At 40.8% G+C, this 17,556-nt stretch overlaps 1 protein-coding gene across 6 annotated transcripts in view; it reads left to right on the top strand.

Annotated features, from left to right (window-relative positions):
- Positions 1-17,556, top strand: part of LOC103824654 (nipped-B-like protein) — a 176,156-nt gene that overhangs the window by 53,267 nt on the left and 105,333 nt on the right. For all 6 annotated transcript variants that reach the window (XM_050986312.1, XM_050986310.1, XM_050986311.1 and 3 more), the window contains 4 exons: positions 1,801-1,900; positions 2,843-2,994; positions 4,060-4,220; positions 10,776-10,869. In XM_050986312.1, coding sequence (XP_050842269.1) covers positions 1,801-1,900; positions 2,843-2,994; positions 4,060-4,220; positions 10,776-10,869 — 507 coding nt within the window. The remainder of the gene's footprint in view (positions 1-1,800; positions 1,901-2,842; positions 2,995-4,059; positions 4,221-10,775; positions 10,870-17,556) is intronic.

Here is a 17,556-nt window from a genome sequence, read left to right as displayed (position 1 = left end):
AAGGAGGAGGAGATGCCTTGTTTTTGGAGCTGAAATCCTCTTGTAAGCTATGGAGAAAGAACTCTTTTTCCTTATAACACATGAAACTATGGGGAGATGAAAGTGTTCAAATTGGTATCGAGCAAAGGCCTCCATGCTAAGATAAGCAATGTTGAAATAGCTGTGATCCCATGAGAGGTTTGAATAGAGGAAGAGAGAAGAGTAGTCCTGTGCTTCCAGGAGAAGAAGATCTCTGTTCCCAGGGATGAAGGTGATATTAGAAATAGACAATAAGGAGAACTTTCGCCTTTGAACAGCTCATCTTTAAAACAATACCCCATAACTAGATGTGGCCCATCGACAAGCTGTGGAAAGGCTTGTGGAAAATGGGAAGGACTTCATGATGGGAGGGTTCCCTGGGTGGCTGCTGTTTGTGACAAATTGAAAGCCACGAGAGAACTGTTTCCTCTTGTGGAGAAATCTCCATAACCTTAACAAGAGGGACTTTTCTCCCTCAGTGAACTGAAGAAAGACTATTTTAGGGGTGGTAAACTGACTGGAAATCTTGGGTGTGGTTTCTTTACATTGTCTGTAGGAAAGAAAAGGTTGTGGGGGGAAGAGAAGTGTTCTGAAGGGTTTGTTTTGATTCTTACTACTTTTTTCCTTCTAGTTACTTTTAATAAAATTTTCTTTATACCCTCTTAAAGTTTTGAGCCTGCTTTGCCTTTCTCCTAATCCTATCTCACAGCAGGAAGTGAGTGTATTGGTGATTGGCCAGCACCAAACCTACCACATTCTTTAGTGCATTGGCTGGGAAAATTTCAAATTGGGGAAATCTTAAATTGGCGAACCTAAACCACAACACGAAACTGGTGTTTCTGCCTGGTTTCGAACTGAAACCACCAGGAGTGTGTATGTGAATTCTGATGCTGTTTTAGCTGCAAGACATTAAGTTCTATCATTAAAATCACCTGGTTAAAAGTCATATAAGTTCTTGTGTACCTGTACCATTTCAACTTCCAGTGTTATGTGGTGGTTAGAAATTCTTTATATCTGTATGGAAGAGAGAAAACAAAAAAATATTCACTTGAATTCTCCCTAATAAAGATGTAAGTTAGTCCCAGGCCCATTGGTACTTGTGGCTTGCCATCTAGTAGAACTCCTGAATTTTCAAAGCATAACTGTGGCAATGTACAGGCTGTTGGAGACTACAGATGGGATACTGTTGGGTCTTTGCAACTGAAAATATTTCAGCACCTTCTTTGATAACACTCCTTTTAAGTGTGGTGGAGGTGGAATAGAAAGCTGTTGTCCCTGGGTAGAATGGAACCACTAGGGCATTAGGGGAGCAGGGAGAATATCTTGCACCACTCAGCCTGAGATGATTGTTGTACTTGATCTAAAAATAGGAGATAAGTTTCCAAATCTTATTGGCACATTGAGTACTCCACACACAAGCCTGGGGTGTGGAGTATGTGGCCTGTTATAAAATGCTACTATTTACTAGCAGGCTTTTGGCTAAGGACCAGAGGAAGGAACTGCTGTTGATATTTATTATTGATTTAATACTCCTTTAGGGAACATTCTTTTTATGTCATGGTGTAAATGGACATCTTACATGAAATCAATCTTTTAAAAATCTTTTCTAACAGTTTCTTACATGAAATCAATATTTTAAAAATGTTTTCTAACAGTTGTAGATAGAAGATGTCAATGTTTGTAAAGTTTATAATCTCTTTGTGTATAATAATTTCTGAAATTAGAGACTTCATTGATTAAAAAGAAAATGCATGTAAAGTAATGCTGCTATCTTCCTAATAGGGATGATGATGTCGCAGTTTAATATTTCTCAGAACTCCATGAGAGGTAGTCCTGCATCTTCTAATTATCAACAAACCACTATCTCACATAGCCCTTCCAGGTAACATTCTCTTTTACATGGGGTGGGATGGGCAGCAAATTTTATCTACAGTGACAGTCAATTCTTTTTGCAAGTATGTGAATGGAAGGTGATCAGTGTCAGGATATATTTTGCATTTGTCCGACAGCAGTGTGAGTTTCTTCAGCTGGAAAAGCAACATGTTTTTGCTAGTGAGTAATCTTTGTATTCTGATTAGTCAAGATTCCCTGCTGTCCCTCCCTCACATAATTTTGGCAAACTTTCTTTCCTGCTAAAATAATACCCCTGCCTCCTGAGACCCCTAGAGCTATTTTCTACCTGTGGCAGGAGAACAGGAGAGAAGAGGCTATGTGTTCCAGCATGTATAACATTACCAGTGTGACAGAAGGGTGGAAAAGAAGGCTTGTAAAAACATGGAATACTGCTGTAACAGTTATACAAAAGGCTGCTCAGAGGAGGATAGGCCCAGTAATTTGGCCAGTCTTCCATCAGCTTTCTCATCAACTTTCAAGTTCTTTTTCAAACTTTGAGTGTCAGCAAGTAGCATGTACCTATAGAATCATTTAGGTTGGAAAAGACCTCTAAAATCATGAAGTCCAACCGTTAACCTAACACTGTCAGGTCCATTACTAAACCGTGTCCCTAAGTGACACATGTACACACATTTTAAATACCTCCAGGTTGGTGACTTAATCACTTGTCTGGGCAGCGTGTGCCAGTGCTTGACAAACCTTTTGGTAAAGAAATTTTTCCTGATATATAATTTAAACCTCCCCTAGAATAACTTGAGGCCATTTCCTCTTGTCCTGTTGCTTGTTACGTCCTTTCAACAATAAAATGTCCCCTGAGCCTTCTTTTCTCCAGACTAAACACCCCCAGCTCCCTTAGTCTTCTAAAAGAAATAAAAGATTTGTATAAATTTCCTTTTCCAAATTTTTCCAACTTTTTAATTTTATTTTTTAGCCGGTTTGTGCCACCACAAACAAGCTCTGGTAACAGATTTTTGGCACAACAGAACAGTCCAGTGCCTAGTCCATATGCTCCTCAAAGTCCTGCAGGATACATGCCATATTCACATCCTCCAAGTTATACACCACATCCTCAGATGCAGCAAGGTAAGTCTTTGATATTTATTTTATTCTCCTATCTTATGTCAGCTTTACCTTCTTGTGTGTGTTTCACAGCTCTCCAATTTCTTGGAAGGAGTCACATGCTTAATGCAAATCTTGGAGTTGGTAGGGAATTTTCTGGGTATGCTTAAGCTTTGCTTTCTTGACTGTACAGTGGTAGTATTTATTTTATTTCAAAAAATCCCAGAAGGATCATCGAGTCCAACTCTTAAGTGAATGGCCCATAGAGGGATTGAACCAGTGACCTTGGCGTTAATGCTTCTCTCTGTACACTGATTTTGCATAGTTGTCACATATACATGACAATAGAAAAATTTTAAAAACCCTAAAACTTTTTATTTGTTAGCAATGGCAATTGTTTAGCTGTACTGGCGAAAACATAATTTTTGCCAGTGGAATGTAAATTTTGCTGCCAGCTTATTTATCTATACCAAACCTTTGCAGTGTAGGCTAGGCTAAGTTGGCTAGAATTATACTCAAGGTATGCAGTAACTGGCAAAGATGACCTTCAGAATTCATGGATTTCTTTGTTTTTCCTTTTTCTAAAAACAATCTTGAACAACATGAACACTGTTAAGTATCTAGGCATAATCCTTTCTTGGAAATATAATTCTTGTTAGATTCTTTTAAATCATCTGTTCCTAAAGTTTAGCAGTGTGCTTAGAATTTATATAGGTGTTCTGTATGTAATGTTGTGTCTCATTAATACCTTGGAATTTATTACAGGTAGAGAATGCATAGAGGAAAATAAAGTTTTCTATAACCTATGAGTATGATGCTGACTGCAATTAGGATAGATGTGGAGTGAAGCTTGGCTTATCTGTACATGGAATTTAGGTTTAAGTCTCTTGAAAATTTAAAACTTAGATACTAATTTTATTCAAGGTATTTGTGGAAAAAGGATTCAGTGAAGAAATTTGGGATTCTTGTTCCAATCCTAGACCTCTTGCATCCAACTCATTAATATTATGGCCTTTTCTGTGAGATTTTTTGGAGTTAATGATTGTGTGACTATATTGGTATAATTATTTTTATTTTTCTGTATTTCAGCTTCAGTATCTAGTCCCATTGTCACAGCTGGGATGAGAAATCTCCATGAAAATAAAGTTTCAAGTCAATTGTCTGGAAATTCAGCTAATCATCATGCTGATAATTCTAGACATGGCTCAAATGAAGACTATCTACAGATGGTGCACAGGATAAGTAGTGATGTATGTTACCTAGATCAGTTTATGATGATAAAACAAATATTTACTGTGATAAACCAAGTATGTGTGTAGCTGCCTTAAAAGTCAGATATTTTATGAGGATGCTGTTGATGAATAAAACCACTGAAAATATATTTCGGTTTCAGATGTGTGCACTCAAATGTGCAACTTTAATGTGGAAGTTTTAAGATTTTTCTAGATCTCTGTCCTTTGGAACAGTTTGTGACATTGATTCTGATGAAAGTATGAAAAGTAAAAAATCTTACTCATGTGAGTTTATTATAAGGAGATGGTAGAGTCTCTCTGCAATTATTGTATCAATATATTGATGTAAACAATACTAGTTTCTAAATAGGTTTATAGTTAACATGTCTTTCTGAAGATTCCCCTAACTGTCAATTAGATGAGACAATTGCATAACCTATTCAGTAATATAGTAGTGTTGTCAAAGGCAAAAATTGCTTTTAACTTTTTTTCTTACAGATCTATTATGTGCTTTTATGGCCTGATTTATTTATAATATGTTTTCCTAGTGACTTGATTTCACATGGGAGAAATTCTTGCTAAAGTATTGAATATAAGTGAAAAAAACCACCAACTTTCTCCAATGGTGTTTTCAACTTCTTCACTTTCTTAATGAGCATCTCATCCTGTGGATGAAGCATGTTTTGACTCTTCTTTACAAGTTTGGCACACAGTCTCTTAACAACCCTTAAGGAGACAGCACTTAAGCACTTAAGTTTCTTTTTTTTTTTTTTTTTTTGCTTTTAGTTCTTTGAACTATGCGGTCTTAGTGATGCCTACAATAGTTACAAAACTTGATCAAAACCTGGTGACAAGAAGGCCTTTTTTTAAACATTTTAAAAAGATGTATTTAATTTACCTTATGAAAACTAGGGGCAACTCTTGTTTTCCTAAATTAGCTTGTGGAAGCAAAAAACTGTTGTATTCAACAAGTGTATTGATAACACCAGGCTACCTAAATTCCTTACAGGGATTAGTACACTGGAACTCTAAGACAGTTATTAGTTTTATTAGTCTTCTCTTTTTAAATGAAAGAATTATGCTGATGAAAAATATTAGCTAAGAAGTGATATCTTCAACAAGAGAGTTTGTAATGAAGGAATCTATCATAATACACAATCTCATCAGGTATTTTTCTCAGTCTCTGTTTCAGCAATGCAAATTCTTCAAAATAGGAAGCTGTTCTTGGCATTAAATGAACATATATTCCCCAACTACTACCTCTCTAGTAGGTCATGGCCAACCTGTGCTGGTACTTGGGGTTATTCCTCCCGAGGTGCAGGACCCTACACTTGCCCTTGTTGAACCTCATTAGGCTTCTCTCCACCCAATTCTCCAGCCTATCAAGGTCCCCCTGAATGGCAGAACGGCCTTCAGGTGTATCAGCCACTCCTAGTTTTGTTTCATCAGCACATGAAACTGAAGTGCATCTACAACAATGCATACAGCATGGGCAACAAACAGGAGGAACTGGAAGCCATGGTGCAGCAGGGAAACTATGACATAGTTGCAATCATGGCGACATGGTGGGATGACTTGCATGACTGAAAGGCTGCAATGGATGGGTATAAACTCTTTATAAGGGATGAGCAAGGAAGGAGAGGCTTTAGATATCTTTTGTATATTAGGGAATGTTCTGATTGTCTGGAACTTGATGTTGGTACCAGTAGGGTTGAGTGTTTATGGGTAAGAATCAAGGGAAAGGCCAACAGAGCAGATCTCCTGATGGGAATCTCCTATAAAACACCCAGCCAGGATGAAGAAGAAGTCAAAATGTTCTGTGAGTAGCTGGGAGAAGTCTTGCGATCGCTGGCCCTTAAACTCATGGGGGACTTGACCTTACCAGATCTATTCTGGAAATAGAGCACAGCAGAGGAAACAATCCAGGAGGTACCTGGAGTGTGTGGAAGAACTGACACTGCTGGTGAGTGAGCCAATCAGGAGAAGTGCCCCACTGGACCTGCTGTTTGTGAACAGAGAAGGGCTGGCGTGGGATGTGATAATTGGAGGCCATCTTGGGCACAGTGATCATGAAATGATAATTTTCTGTTCTCAGAGAAGTAAGCAGGGGTATCAGCAGAACTGCCACCTTTGACTTCCAGAGTGCAGACTGGCCTGTTTGGGAGCCTGGTTGAGAGAGTCACTTGGGAGGCAGTCCTGAAGGGCAAAGGGCTCCAGGAAAGCTGGATGTGCTTTAAAAAAGAAATCTAAAAGGAGCAGGAGCAGGCTGTCCCCATGTGCTGAAAGACGAGCCAGCAGGGAAGACCGGCCTGGCTGAACAGAAAGCTTTGAATGGAACTCGGGGAGAACAAGAGAGTGCATCACCTCTGGAAAAAGAGGCAGGCAGCTCAGTAGGACTACAAGGATGTTGTGAGGTCATGCAGGGAGAAAATTCAAAGAGCCAAAGCCCAGCTAGAGCTTCATCTGCCTACAGTTGTAAAAGACAACAAAAAGTGATTCTACAAATACATCAGCAACAAAAGGAGGGCCAAAGAGAATCTCCATCCTGTATTTGATGTGGAGGTAAACAGTGACAAACGATGAGGAAAAGACTTGGTATGCTACTTAGACCCCCACACATCTATGGGGTTGGATAGGATCCAGCCAAGGGTACTAAGGGAGCTGACAGAAGAGGTCACCAAGACACTGTCCATCATTTACCAGCAATCCTGGCCAACTGAGGAGGTCCCAGGTGACTGGAGTTGCCAATGTGACAACCATAAACAAGAAGGGCTGGAAGGAGGATCTGGGGAGCTACAGGCCTGTCAGCCTGACCTCAGTACCTGGGAAGGTTATGGAATGGATTGAGTGTGATCACATGGCATGTGCAGGACAACCAGGGGATCAGGGCCAGCCAGCAGGGGTTTAGGAAAGGCAGGTCCTGCTTGACCAACCTGATCTCCTTTTATGACCAGGTGACCCACCTAGTGTGTGAGGGAAAGGCTGTGTGTGTGACTACCTGTGCTTCAGTAAAGCCTTTGATGCTGTCTCCCACAGCATTTTCCTGGAAAAGCTGGCAGCCCATGGGTTGGACAGGTGCTCTCTTCACTGGGCTAGGAACTGTCTGGATGGTCAGGCCCAGGGAGTGGTGGAGAATGGAGCTACATCCAGTTGGCAGCCAGTCACCAGTGGAGTTCTCCAAAGCTCAGTATGGGGGCCAGCCCTTTTTAATATCTTCATTGATGACCTGGACAAGGGGATCAAGTGCAACCTCAGCGAGTTTACAGAGGGCACCAAGTTGAGTGGGAATGTTGATCTGCTGGAGGGCAGGAAGGCTCTGCAGAGGGATCTGGACAGGCTGGAGCAATGGGACAAGGCCAATTGTATGAGGTTCAACAAGGCCAAGTGCCAGGTCCCGCATTTGAGTCACACAACCCCCTGCAACACTACAGGCTTGGGAAACAGTGGCTGGAAAGCTGCCCACAGGAAAAGGACCTGGGGGGGCTGAGTGACAGCAGCTGAACATGAGCCAGTGTGTGCCTAGGTGGGCAAGAAGGCCAATGGCATTCTGGCTTGGATCAGAAATGGTGTGACCAGCAGGACCAGGGCAGTGATTGTCCCTCTGAACTCTGCACTGGTGAGGCCACACCTCGAGTGCTGTGTCCAGTTCTGGGCCCCTCACTGCAAGAAAGACATTGCGGTGCTGGAGCGAGTCCAGAGAAGGGCAATGGAGCTGGGCAGGGGTCTGGAGCATCAGGAGTAGCTGAGGGGGCTCATCCTGGAGAACAGGATGCTCAGGGAGAACCTTCTCACTCTCTACAACTCCCTTAAAGGAGGGTGGAGCCCGGTGGGTGTTGCGTTCTTCTGGGGAACAAGAGACAGGACAAGAGGAAATGGCCTCAAGTTGTTCCAGGGGAGGTTTAGATAGGATATTAGGGAAAATTTCTTCATGAAAACGGTTGTCAAGCATTGGAACAGACTGCCCAGGGCATTGGTTGAGTCACCATCCTTGGAAGTGTTCAAAAAATGTGTGGATGTGGCACTTGGGGACATGGTTTAATGGTCAACATAATGGTGGTGCTACGTTATTGGTTGGACTTGATGATCTTAAAGATATTTTCCAACCTTAACAATTCTATGAAACTCATTCAAAACTGACCGACTATGAAAACATAAAGCATACCATCGTTGTTCGGTTTAATGGGAAAAAGACCGAGGGTAAAAAGTAAGTATACCTTTAAGAACTGATTTTAGTAGCTATCCTGCAGAAAACAGTTTGAACAAGTTGAAGTAATTCAAGGTTTGCATTTATATATGAAAAATCACATTAATCATAATGTTGCACCTTTTTTAAAAGCAGTATTAACATTGGAAGAGATAGTTATGAACAAGGATTATTAAATCATAAAATCTGAAACTTTATCTTTTTTTTTAGCTTTGGGATTTTTTTCTTTAGAAGTTATGAATGTCTGCAGGATATTGTGGGTTTGCAATATTCAGTTCTACTAAATCAGCAAGCATATACTTGAAGGCTCACTGTGCATATACTCAAGTAAAGGACCATTTTTTGAGAAACCAGAGAATCATAGAATGGCTTAGGTTGAAAGGGACCTTAATGACTATCATGTTCCAACCACCTACTGTGGACAGGGACACCTTCCGCTGGACCAGGTTGCTCCAGGCCCCATCCAGCCTGGCCTTGAACACTTTGGGGATTTGGCAGACACAGCTTCTCTGGACAACTTGTCCCAGGGCCTCACCACACTCACAGGGAAGACTTCCTTCCTAACATCTAATCTAGATCTACCGTCTTTCAGCTTTAAGCCCTTGCTCCTTGTCCTATTGCTACACTCCCTAATAAAGAGTCCTCCTCTGGCTTTGTTGCAGGCTCCCTTCAGTTATTGGAAGGCTTCTCTAAGGTCTCCCTGGAGCTTTCTCTTCTCCAGGCTGAAGAGTCCTAATTCTCTCAGCCTTTCCTCATAGCAGAGGTGCTCCTGCCCTCTAATCATCTTGGTGGCCTCTTCTGGGCTTGCTTCAGCAGGTCCGTGTCCTTGCTGTGCTGGGGACTCCAGAGCTGGAGGCAGTACTGCAGGTGGGGTCTCACCAGAGCAGAGTAGAGGGACAGAATCACTTCCCTTGACCTGCTGGGTTACACTGCTTTTGATGCAGCCCGGACTGCAGTTGGCTTTTTGGGCTGTAAGTGCATGTGAGAACATGCCCAGAATATAAGTCTGTGCTTCCATTTCACCTTTTGATGGAGTTCTCATCTAGGAAACAGTAAATGAGGACTTCTGCAGTAGCTGACAAATTTTCAGGAATGGCATGTGTGTACCTGAAGGATCATCTACCTAATTAGTTAGTTCAATTAATTTAATAAAAGACGTTTTCGTCTTTGTCCCTGGCAGTCCATGGGTAGAGGACCTCTCCTGTTCTAATAAAAAATATATCTATAAAAGTTACTAAGCTTTTGTTCCCCCCAGTATTTTGGTGGATTTGAGATTTGTTATAGTTCAATGATTATTAATGTTTGAAAAAATGTTCTCCTTACTTTTGGTGTATAAAATAAACAAGTAACTGTTACATCAGCAAATTAATTCATTTTGACTTGCAATAATAAGCATTAAGTTTAAGGTTAAGTTGTTTTTATTGCATCAAATCAGAATATTAGATTTTTTTGCACTTGAGGCTTTCTCACCAGGCAACAAGTCTTTTTGCAAGCAGTTAGAAAAATAAGTTTAATTAATAGCACATCATGAGGTTTAGATTTATTTTGCTGTGAGAGGGGGAAAAGATCTAATAGAATTGTTTTGTAAATGCCTATGTATGATGAAATTGATGAAATATGGTTTCCTATGAATTTATATTCTTTGCCTTGTAAGCACTATCAGTCCATAAATATCAAACTATTTTCTTTATTCCTAAGCAGTGTGAACTATGCCTTCACAAGGCATAACATGCAGTGACTGATCTACTGCTATGCATGTCAAAATTGGCTTTTTGGCCATTGTCAGAGGGAGTGTGTAGTTGACATCCATCTATCTCAGTTGCCACAATGGGTGTGCTACAGATTTTGTTCAGTCATGATTTTTTTATGTTGGAGGGTATGAATACAAAGTTTTGGTTTGCTTAACTGTAAAAGTAAGATGGCATTCTAGTAAACTTTAGGGTAGACTAATTTAAAAATGCTGAATTTGTTTAAAAAACAAAAATCTACTTATTATACTCAATTTCTTTCTGTTGGTATTGTAGAGAGTTCATCTTTCTGTTTTTCAGCTCTTTACTATATGTAACAAAAAACTTCTAAATGAAATCTTAATGTCAACCAAAGTGCTTATTTAGCTGGAAGGCATACATGGATTTATTTTTGTGTGCATGTTCTGGTTCTAAATTCTTAAGGCTGATTGTTTTTTTGAATTTTGCCTATATAGTAGTCTAATAGCAGTCCAAATGACAAAGTTTTTTATATAAATAAATATTTTTCTAATATTTTGTATGCTTTTTCATCCAGCCTATTTCATCAGTGTATGTACTAATTTTGGTCTTTATTTTATGAAGTGTTCATGATTTTTTTTTTTTTTATCATGGTCACTTTAGGATGGCGATCCTTCAGTAAGGAATGCTGCATCTTTTTCCTTGAGGTCACCACAGTCAGTCTGCTCTCCATCTGGAAGTGATGGAACCCTTAAAGGTAATCTAGCAGTCATATATATCAATGTATTTTTTTTCCAGTTTTAAAACACAGAGTTAAAGTTAGTTCTCCCAACTTCTGTATTTCAATAGTGCTAAAGAGTAATTAATTTTTCGATACAAAATTGTTTTGAGCCCTGATTCAGAAGAAACTTCTGAAGGTTCAAAAATTGACTAATTATACTTCAAAACAAAACTCAAATTCATGAAGGACAGAATAATTTTAAATCTTTTCCAATATGAGGATTAAATTCTTTAAAGGAATGGTTTCAGTTGCTCTACATAAGAAATTATTTCAAGGCAGCATTACAAGTATTGAACTCTTAACCAGGTCAAAAGTGTTTTAACATGTAATGCTTGTCTTGATTGCCATCATCAAATTTTATGAACATGAAATCAAAAGTAGTTCAATGAACACAATATATATAGCAGAAATGAAGCCTGAAAACCTTAGCTGTGGACAGGGAATAGGATAAACTGTCAGCTGAGAAAATAATTCTTTAGCTAAAATTTGTAATACATACTGCTGTTTTTAATATTCTCCCTAAGAAGCAATGACTGAGATAAATGAGATTAGTAAGGTAGGGGTTTGGGCATATTCTTGTTAATCAAAGTATTCAGTGCTTATGTATTTTCATGGCAATAGTAAAAAGAAGCAATATTGTTTTCTTCTCTTTAATCCTGAAACAAAATTAAATCTTTATAGGTGGTCAGATTAGGTGGAGAGGGAGAAGAGGAGATGAGGGAGATTCCAGAGAAGGTGAGGGTATTGGGGTTGTGCAGCCTGGATAACAAGTCTTTGAGGGTGGATGTACATGATGATGATGACAGGGACACACAGATGGGGTGACACACAATGAACAGACAGACCTTAGAGCAGTTTCCTCATACCTATGAGATTATCTGGAAGACTTGAGTCAGGCTTTCCACAGTGTTGTGGAGCAAGGATGAGACACAATGGACTTAGATTGAAATGGGAGGTTCTGACTAGATATAAGGAAAACCTTTTTCACTATCAGGACAGTTGAGCATTGGAAAAGCCCAGAGAATCTATGCATTTTTCATTCTTGGATGTTTTCAAGACCTGGCTGGATTAGCCCTGCATAACATGGTGTCATGGTTTAGGAGGGATACTTCCCAATTCAGTGCCCCCACCAAGACTCTCTCAAACTATGTGCCCTTCTCTTGCTCTCCCGTTTTCCCCTCCCCCTCCTGCTGTGGTGGGTGGTGGGCCGGGGAGGAGAATTGGAGATACAGAGGGCAAAGATCATGGGTTGAGATAAGGACAATTTACTGGAAACAGCAATGAGATAAGAAAACTAACAGTGAGAGCAACAATACTAATGACAAAGGGTACAAGAAAGGAAATTATTCACATGGAAACCCCCCTACAATAGCAGATGGCTGGATGGCTTCCTCTGCCCCACTTACTCCACTGGAAGGAGCCCCTTCTCCCCAGAAGACGCTCCCTTTCCCCTTGCCCCCAGAAATGATGTTAGGTAGTATAGAATAACTTCTGGGTCCTGGCCATGCCCCCTCACAACTACTGCAAAAATTAACCTTGTCCTGGTTGGAACCAGGATACATGGTCTTGCTCACCCTGCTTTGATCACAAGGATCAACCAAAGGCCTCCTGAGGTTCCTTCTTAACTGAATTATTCTATAATTCTGTTACTGCTAAATGATCACTGTGGTTCATCTTCTGCAGGCATATACTATGGTAAATAGTGATAGAAGAAATGTGGCTCAAATGCAAGTGAGAAGTAATTGTATAGCATGCCAGCATCAATATTTTAGGAGGTTTTGTGCTAAAGGACTTGTTGTGAGACTTATGTAAATGGCAGAGACTAAATGTGTTTGTTTTTCTTTAACTCTGTACACAAAATTGATGTTTGAGCTTATCAGTTTAACAACATTGTGAATCTAAGCTCTCGGAGTCTCTGTGGTCGAGATGACTTCGAGGTGTTAGAAAGTCTCTTTTTCCCAGCCCTGAGATCAAAGAAGGAGTCAGGATTCCTCAGCTGTGGTTTTCAAGGTTGTTTATTTTCTCTTATCTATAACATTCTTTTTCTGACCTGCTGAGGTCTGTCTAGCAAGTTGGTCTGTGGCACACTGCACGCCCCTGAGGCGGTGTTAGTTTTTTATACTAAGAACTACATGTACTTTATTTACAATAATTTTCCAATACCTATCACCTATGTTAGACAGTCCGCCTCTACTCTAAACCAATCCAAAAGTGCCACCATCACGCAGAAGATGTAGGCTAAGAAGAAGAAAGAAGAAAGACAAGGCACACCCAAATCCCTCCATCTTGGCTTCTGAACTCCCATTCTAAAAACCCCAAAATTGTACTTTTCTGTCTTGTGACAAACTTACTATCATTCTACTTAAACTCTTGTGGCTTGTAAATCTTCACATAAAGTTGATAATTTTGTCCATGGGTTAAGATCAAAAGCACAGGTGTCTTTGGCTTTGTGCCAAGGTCTCTCAGCTCCTTGCCAGGAGCTCGAGCCATCCAAGGCAGCCAGAGGGATGTCCTGGGTTCCGACATAAGCTGCTTCCACTCAAATATATGATTACCATTGTTACCTAAAACTGGGAAATAAACGTTCCAAGCAATTTTTTTATGTTAGGAAGCAAACATTGCTTCATCAGCAGCACTGGATGCATGGGGAATTCTCCTCAAAGCATGCATGCCCAGTAACCTAACAGACCAAGTTATATTCCTGAAACTAATATATATTCATCATATGTCTATTACATTTTCATCACATTTCCTGAATACATGCATACATGCTTGTTATTTCCACAAACATATTTGTATATGAGTAGGGGTCTTTTGAGGGTCTTTGGTGGTCATTTGGGAACATCCCATTCCTTTAAATTCCCTTTTATGTTCCTGAATTATGTGATGAATCTTTCCTCCTTGAGAGTATCTCAAATATGTGGTCAGGTCACAATGCACTTCCCTTATCATTCTTTACTCCAGTACTCTCTCTCTCTCTGTTCTCAAAACTAAGACATCTGCTAGTAACATATTAATCACTGATATAAATAAATAAGGAAGCATTAGCTGGCATAAGACTTATTAGTCACAGATGTAGGGAGTTAACACAAGGGCACAGTAATCTCTGGCATTTGTACTAAGCACTGTATGGTACAAAACTAAGCATTAACCACTAATATAGGGATCATATAGTATTGTGCTAAATTTAAAAGAATTTTCCAACATCTTACCCCACTGCTGCATAGACTTCTTCTTAAAGAAATATAACTTGTTTGGTAACCACTGAGCCAGAAGAATATTTGAATTATTTTTCTGGTTAAAGTTGCTGCTGTTTCAATTGGTCATCTTGGAACTTGTTTTGAAGGTATACCTTTCATGTATATTTCTGAAAACAACTGATTGTACAATTCAGATTGTAACATTTCAGCATTCGAGACGCTGAAAAAGTGGAAGAGGAGCTTTTTGATTCACCTGTATGCTAGCTTTACTTTTCTCATTGATAAAGCACACAACTGAAAAACTGTTGCTAATGGTGCTACCATTTTGACTTCAAGAAATTAGTAAACCGTGATTGAGAGAACCTGTTCTTGATGCTGCAAGAATCTTGCCAGATGTTTACTTCTTCTAATCTTGCATTTTAGAAATGCATTTAAGAAGTATAGATAATTAGTGCTATTTAGAATATGTGATCCCTGACAGTGAGTTTTTATGCCTATAATTTGGAGTGAAAGTGATTGGTTATGCTGATAAATTTTCCAGTGACAAACAGCAAGTATCTACACTGAGCTTTTTATTGCTATTATCATTTGTCCTTGAAAGTTTGGTTGACAAATTGCAAACTTTGATAAAGAAAGTTAGCAAAATAATTAATTGTTTGCTTGGGAGGACAAAACAAATGGCACTAGATACCAGTCCAGAGAAAAAACACAGGAAGGATGTTATATCTAATCTTTCTTATATAACATAGAAATGTGAGACAATTACTGAAGGTATGTTTACAGACTGCATTTCTGTACTCCTGAGATGGTAGTAGCAAGGACTTCTGGAGACTTGGAGACTGTGATTGTACAGCTTTGAATTACTTCAAGACTGGTATGTTATGATGAATGATTACAGTCTCTTTAGGAGGGATAGGAAGGGCAGGTAATGTTGGGGGGGTGTGGCACTATGTAATGGAGGGACGGGAATGTGTGGAGTTTACTGTTGGCCACGGCATGGTTGAGATCCTCTGGGTAAGAATCAAGGGGCAAACAAATAATGAGGATGTCATTGTGAAAATCTTTTATAGACCTTCTAGCCAGGACCATGACACTGATGAATTATTCTTTGAGGAATACCTCTAAATCAACCACCCTTGTCCTTATGGGGAATTTGAGCTTTCCAGTTGTTAACTGGGAATATCACACAGCTGGTACAAACAGGTCCAAAAGATTGCTAAAACACATGGATGACAACTTCATGGAACAGGTCCTAAGGGAGCCGACTCAGAAAGATGCCCTCCTTGATCTGCTGCTGGTCAACACAGGATCTAATGAGCAAAGTGGTGATTGGCAGCCATCATGGCCACAGTGACCATGAAGAGATTGAGTTTAAAATCTCTTGACAGGAGGAAAAGTGCCAGCAAAACCTCAACTCTGGACATGAGGAGAGCAGACTTCAGGCTGCTGAGGGAACTAGTGAGTAAGGTCCCCTGGGAAAAAACTTCTGAAGATGCTGGGGTCCCTTAGTGCTGGTCATTTTTTAAACATCACCTAAGGGCACAGGAGAAGGAAATTGCCCAATGCTGGAAGTCAAGCAGGTGAGGCAGAAGGCCAGGCATGGCTGAAGAGTGATCTCCTATTGGAAATAGGGCTATAAAGGAAGGTGTGTGCCCAGTGGAAGCAAGGTCAGGTGGTATGGGAAGAATACAGAGATGCTGCTCGCCACTGTAGGGAGAAAATTTGTGTGGCCAAAGCTCAGCTGGAGTCGGAGCTGCCAAAACTGTGGGGGACAATAAACAGATTTTTTTTAATACATTAATAGCAAAAGGCAGTGAAGAAATAACATTGGCCCATTACAGGATGAGAACGGTCACCTCACAAACAGGGATGTGGCTGAGACAGAGATGTTTAATGCATTCTTTGCCTCCATCTTTGGCTCCTCAAAGAGCTGCTGATGTCACCACAAGACCTCTCTCAATGATTTTTGAATGATCTTGGGAATCTGGAGAGGCTTCAGCTGACTGAAAGCTGGCAAACGTCCCAATTTTAAAGAAGGGCAAGAAGGATGATCCTGGAAACTACAGGCCTGTCCAGCTCACTTGAGTGCCTGGTAGAATTATGGAGAGGAAGAGTAAAGTTGGGACAATGAACTTTAGGAAAGCAAACTTTCCAGCTCTTTTAGGAGTCAGTCAATAGGAACCCCATGGAAACTGCCCTCAGGGACAGGGAAGCAGAATAGAGCTGGCAGATGTTGAAGGAAGCCTTCCATAGAGCATGAGAGCCAGTGATCCCCAGGAGCAAGAAATTGGGCAAGGAAGGCAAGAGATGGGCATGTCTGAGTAGAGACCTGCTGGTCAAACTAAAGGGTAAGAAGGAAATGCACGGGCAATAGAAACAAGGATAGGTATCCTGGGAAGAGTATAGGGATGCAGTCCAGTTGTGTTGGGATGGGGTCAAGAAGGCCAAGGCAAAACTGGAACTGAACCTGGCAAGAGACGCAAAGAATAACAGGAAGGACTTTTACTGGTCTGTCAGCAGTCATAAAAGGTGTTACCCCCCTGATAAACAGTGCTGGGAAACTGTTAAGAATTGACAAGGAAAAGGCTGAGGTACCCTACAATTTTTTTGCCTCAGTCTTCAATGCCAATCTCTCTTGCCACACCTGTCAAATGGATGGACAGCAGGATGGGGACTGGGGGAGAAAAGACCCTTCCACTTTAAGATCAGGCTCATGATCATCTGAGGAACCTGATGAGATGCATCCCAGAGTCCTGAGGGAATTGACTGATGTAGTTGCCAAGCCACTCTCCATGATATTTGAAAAGGCATGGTAGTCAGGTGAAGTCCCAGGTGACTGGAAAAAGAGAAATATTGTCCCCTCTTTAAAAAGGATAGAAAGGAGGACCCCAGGAACCACTGGCCTGTCAGCCTCACCCCTGTGCCTGGGAAGATCATGAAACAGACTCTCCAGGAAGCTCTGCTGAGGCACATGGAGGACGGGGAGGTGATTTGGGACAGCCTGAACAACTTCACCAAGGGCAAGTCCTGCCTGACCAACCCAGTGGCTTCCTCTGATGGAGTGACTCCATCAGTGGACAAGGGAAGTGCTACAGATGTCCTTTATGTAAAGCCTTTGATATGGAGCCCCACAACATCTTTCTCTCTAAATTGGAGACAGATGGATTTGATGGATGGATTCTTCAGGGGAGAAGGAATTGGTTGCATGGTCGCATCCAGAGGGTTGTAGTCAACAACTCTGAGGCTCAATGGACATCATTGACTAGTGGTGTCCCTCCAGGGGTCTGTATTGGGACCAGTGTTATCTTCATTAATGACACAAAGGGATCAAGGGCACCCTTAGCAGGTTTGCAGATGGCACCAAACTGAGTGGTGCAGGTGACTCACCTAAAGGACAGGGCCATCCAGAGGGATCTGGACAAGCTCAAGAAGTGGCCCATTGGAATCTCATGAGGTTTAACAA

This window comes from Serinus canaria, chromosome W (assembly GCF_022539315.1).
Source record: "Serinus canaria isolate serCan28SL12 chromosome W, serCan2020, whole genome shotgun sequence".
NCBI lineage: Eukaryota > Metazoa > Chordata > Aves > Passeriformes > Fringillidae > Serinus > Serinus canaria.
Note: the sequence above shows the minus strand (reverse complement) of the source record. Positions and strands in the feature narration are given on the sequence as shown.